General features: G+C 41.8%; 1 protein-coding gene across 1 annotated transcript in view; it reads right to left on the bottom strand.

Annotated features, from left to right (window-relative positions):
• Positions 1 to 433: 433 nt before the first annotated feature.
• Positions 434 to 4,451, bottom strand: part of LOC136940341 (uncharacterized) — a 27,238-nt gene continuing 23,220 nt past the window's right edge. Inside the window, exons 8-13 of the mRNA XM_067232448.1 lie at positions 4,126 to 4,180; positions 2,528 to 2,605; positions 2,156 to 2,316; positions 1,990 to 2,044; positions 1,095 to 1,160; positions 434 to 912 (exon numbers count right to left, since the gene is read on the bottom strand). Of these exons, the coding sequence (XP_067088549.1) occupies positions 530 to 912; positions 1,095 to 1,160; positions 1,990 to 2,044; positions 2,156 to 2,316; positions 2,528 to 2,605; positions 4,126 to 4,180 (798 nt within the window). The 3' untranslated portion in view covers positions 434 to 529. The remainder of the gene's footprint in view (positions 913 to 1,094; positions 1,161 to 1,989; positions 2,045 to 2,155; positions 2,317 to 2,527; positions 2,606 to 4,125; positions 4,181 to 4,451) is intronic.

Here is a 4,451-nt window from a genome sequence, read left to right on the forward strand (position 1 = left end):
GCACCGTTATAAGGCTGGGAGCCACAATATGGATAGGGAGGGGACACAATACACCCTCCCAGTCCAGCAAGGCATTACCATCACTACATTTACAAATGAATGAAAGGCAAACATGTTACAAAATGAAGGTTAACTCCTACCTACTCTACCTTGATTATTGTAAATCATAGAGAGAAAGCAAGAGGCGAGGAAGGAGTAGGACAAGCCAGAGCTGAGGAGAAGGTCTCAGGAGATGAAGAATCCACAGAACAATGCTTCACAATTCCCTTTATACCAAGAACAACCAATCACACGACATCTTAACCTTATATGACTAGCAATGCTACAATAAGTTACGCAATGAGACGTGAGAGCCATCAAGTAGAGACTCCGTCCAGCATCTCCAGATTTTAGCGTATGAGAGGTGGGGGCAGGGTGACACCCAGCCTTACACTTGAAATGAATATATCTGTACATAGTGTATTCCCTACTAGGCTGAAACACTGTTTTGATACACTCATCCTAGGTCTGACACTGTTCTCAGCATGTTTTATTGGAAGCCAAGAGTTGTGTATAAGGCAGGGTCATATTTAGCCAACATAGTTTTCATCCCAAAACATGAGAGAGATCCTTTCTTCAGGACCATGTCGATGGTGACCAGTGCTCTGTCCTTCCTCACTGCCTCCACCTTCACTGCCTCCATCTCAGCATCGTTGATCACCCTCTCCTGCAGAAGTCCGTCCAGCAGATCATCCAGAACAGGCATCGTCACTCGCTCCACAAACACCAGTCTTGCAGAGTGCAGCTGCTCCTCTGCAGAGCCCTTCTGAGCATGCTCAGTCCTCTCTGAGCTGAGGTGAGAAAGTATGGAGGTCTGGGAGCCGTAGCCAGAGCTCCCCAGAGACAGGAGATCAGATATACCATCTCTCCTCTCTGTAGAGAAACACAGCAGGTCAGATACTGGGCTGGTTAGATTCCTACTCAGGGGACCAGATATGGAACATTCAACTGACTGAAGGACAGACATACAGTCAAACTGACAGACATACAAGAAGGCAGGCAAGCAGGTAAAGTATCTAGAGGCAGGGAGGCAGACAGACAGACAGGTATCTTACTCTCAAGGCTCAGCGGTGATCCAGCTTCAGAATCATCGTCTCTCTCAGCTCTGTTGTCTCCACTCACTGCACAACAACAACATACAAATAACTAAACAAGGTCAAGTATTATGTACCGTAGCTTTTTATCTTAAATACACAGACACTGTTTCCAGCTACATTCAACACTGCATTGATACACTGCACTTTCAGCTACTGGTTGCACTATCAGCAATATTGCATTAATTGTTACCCCACTTGTCTTTAGGTTAGTATAATAGGTTTATAAGGTTAGTATAGGTATTATGTGTATTAGAGGTACTGTATTGTATATATTTTGTATATTTAAGAGGTTTATTAAATTTTTTCTTATCATAGATGTAATCTATGTTCTGAGTACTGTTATGTTATATAACAGTATGTTATGTTATGCCAGGTTGCTTTGCGTTGTCTTGTCCTAAGAATGTCAGAGCCCAGTCTAACCTTGTGATGTTCTGTGCATGTGACAATAAAAGACTTGAACTTTACATCCATGGACAAACACAGATAACAATACAGGTAAATGCATAGACAGCTATAGCTCAGTGGTTGAGTATTTAACTGTAGCTCAAGGGATCACAGGTTCAAATACCCCTGTACATGGCTTTGGATGAAAGTGTTTGCTAAAGAAATTTAATACATATGTATGTATTTGAAATAAAAATTTAACATATGGAATATTAAAATGATGAGTATTGAACTGGTTCTTGTTACGGACACGTTTGTTTATATTTCTGTCTGTGTCTGTATAGTTGTGTTGTGTATTGTCTTCCCTTCTGTTTCTACCATCTCGCATTCAACATTCAGGAGAATTTACAATTATTATGAACTTACAGTTTTTTATCTGCTGTCAGTACAGTAAATAATCAATACTCACTGTCTGGAGGGAGGAGGTCGTAGCTCCCAGCTCTTCTTACAGGCAGTGGTGACGTCTTAGTTATAAAACAACCAATAAACTCTGAATTACATAGCTCTTTTGTGAAGTTGAGTCTTCATAATTAAGTATGAAAGTACCTGAACAGATAATCTAGTAGTCTACGTACCGGTCCTTGTGGTTCCCTGCTGTGTGCAGGTTCAGGGTTTAATCTGGTGTGTGGAGATCTGTGTGGGTTACTCCCTGAGCTGAGGTGAGAAAGTGTGGACCTCAGGGAGCCGTAGCCAGAGCTCCTCAAAGACAGGAGATCAGATCTACCATCTCTCCTCTCTGTAGAGAAACACAGAAGGTCAGATACTGGGCTGGTTAGATTCCTACTCAGGGACCATGAATGGAATATTCAACTGACTGAAGGACAGACATACAGGCAAACTGACATACAAATAGGCAGGCAAGCAGTAAAAGTATCTAGTGAGGCAGACAGACAGGCAGACAGACAGACAGACAGACATGCAGATAGACAGACAGACAGACATCTTACTCTCAAGGCTCCACAGTGATCCAGTCTCAGATCTCCGACCAGAATGATAATCTCTCTCAGCTCTGCTGTCTCCACTCACTGCACAACAACAACATACAAATAACTAAACAAGGTCAAGTATTACGTAGCTTTTTACATCCATTGACAAACACAGATAACAATACAGACTGGTAAATGCACAGACAGCTATAGCTCAGTGGTTGAGAGTATTTGACTGTAGCTTAAGGGATCACAGGTTCAAATACCCCTGTACATGACTTTGGACAAAGGTGTTTGCTATGGAAACGTAATACATGTATTTATTTGAAATAAAAATGTAACATATAGAATAATAAAATGATGAGTATTGAACTGGTTCTTGTTACGGACACGTTTGTATATTAATATTTCTGTCTGTGTCTGTTTAGTTGTGTTGTGTATTGTCTTCCCTTCTGTTTCTACCATCTCTCATTCAACATTCAGGAGAATTTACAATTATTATTAATTTACAGTTATTTATCTGCTGTCAGTACAGTAAATAATCAATACTCACTGTCTGGAGGAGGAGGTCGTAGCTCCCAGCTCTTCTTACAGGCAGTGGTGATGTCTTAGTTATAAAACAACCAATAAACTCTGAATTACATAGCTCTTTTGTGAAGTTGAGTCTTCATAATTAAGTATGAAAGTACCTGAACAGATCATCTAGTATTCTACGTACCGGTCCTTGTGGTTCCCTGCTGTGTGCAGGTTCAGGGGTTAATCTGCTGTGTGGAGATCTGTGTGGGTTACTCCCTGAGCTGAGGTGAGAAAGTGAGGAGGTCTGGGAGGCGTAGCCAGAGCTCCTCAAGGACAGGAGATCAGATCTACCATCTCTCCTCTCTGTAGAGAAACACAGCTGGTTAGATTCCTACTCAGGGAACACATATGGAAAATTCAACTGACTGAAGGACAGACATGCAGAAAAATAGACAGACAAGTAGGCTGCAAGCAGGTAAAGTATCTAGTGAGGCAGACAGACAGGCAGACAGACAGACAGACATGCAGATAGACAGACAGACAGACAGACAGACAGACAGACAGACATCTTACCCTCAAGGCTCCACAGTGATCCAGTTTCAGATCTCCAACCAGAATCATCGTCTCTCTCAGCTCTGCTGTCTCCACTCACTGCACAACAACAACATACAAATAACTAAACAAGGTCAAGTACTACGTAGCTTTTTACATCCATTGACAAACACAGATAACTATACAGACTGGTAAATACACAGACAGCTATAACTCAGTGGTTGAGAGTATTTAACTGTAGCTTAAGGGATCACAGGTTCAAATACCCCTGTACATGACTTTGGACAAAGGTGTTTGCTATAGAAACGTAACACATGTATTTATTTGAAATAAAAATGTAACATATAGAATAATAAAATGATGAGTATTGAACTGGTTCTTGTTACGGACACGTTTGTATATTAATATTTCTGTCTGTGTCTGTATAGTTGTGTTGTGTATTGTCTTCCCTTCTGTTTCTACCATCTCTCATTTAACATTCAGGAGAATTTACAATTATTATGAACTTAGTTATTTATCTGCTGTCAGTACAGTAAATAATCAATACTCACTGTCTGGAGGGAGGAGGTCGTAGCTCCCAGCTCTTCTTACAGGCAGTAGTGACGTCTGATCCTCTACAGGACTCCAGTTCATTTCTCTACTGCCACCCATCTCAGGGTAAAACACATCTCCTCTGTTTCCTGCCACCATCTCCTCCATCTTGTCCAACAGCTCAGTGACCTGAGTGTCATCACCCCTGTTCTCATTGTTGAGGACATGATACCTGTTCCCACATTTCTCAACAAGCCACTGGAGGGCCTTCCCTTCTCTCTCAATGTGCTGCTCAATGGTTGTGTCTCCCAGACGGTCCCCACAGGTGAACAGCACTATAGTGTGA

The sequence above is a fragment of the Osmerus mordax genome, chromosome 3 (genome assembly GCF_038355195.1).
Source record: "Osmerus mordax isolate fOsmMor3 chromosome 3, fOsmMor3.pri, whole genome shotgun sequence".
Classification (NCBI taxonomy): domain Eukaryota; kingdom Metazoa; phylum Chordata; class Actinopteri; order Osmeriformes; family Osmeridae; genus Osmerus; species Osmerus mordax.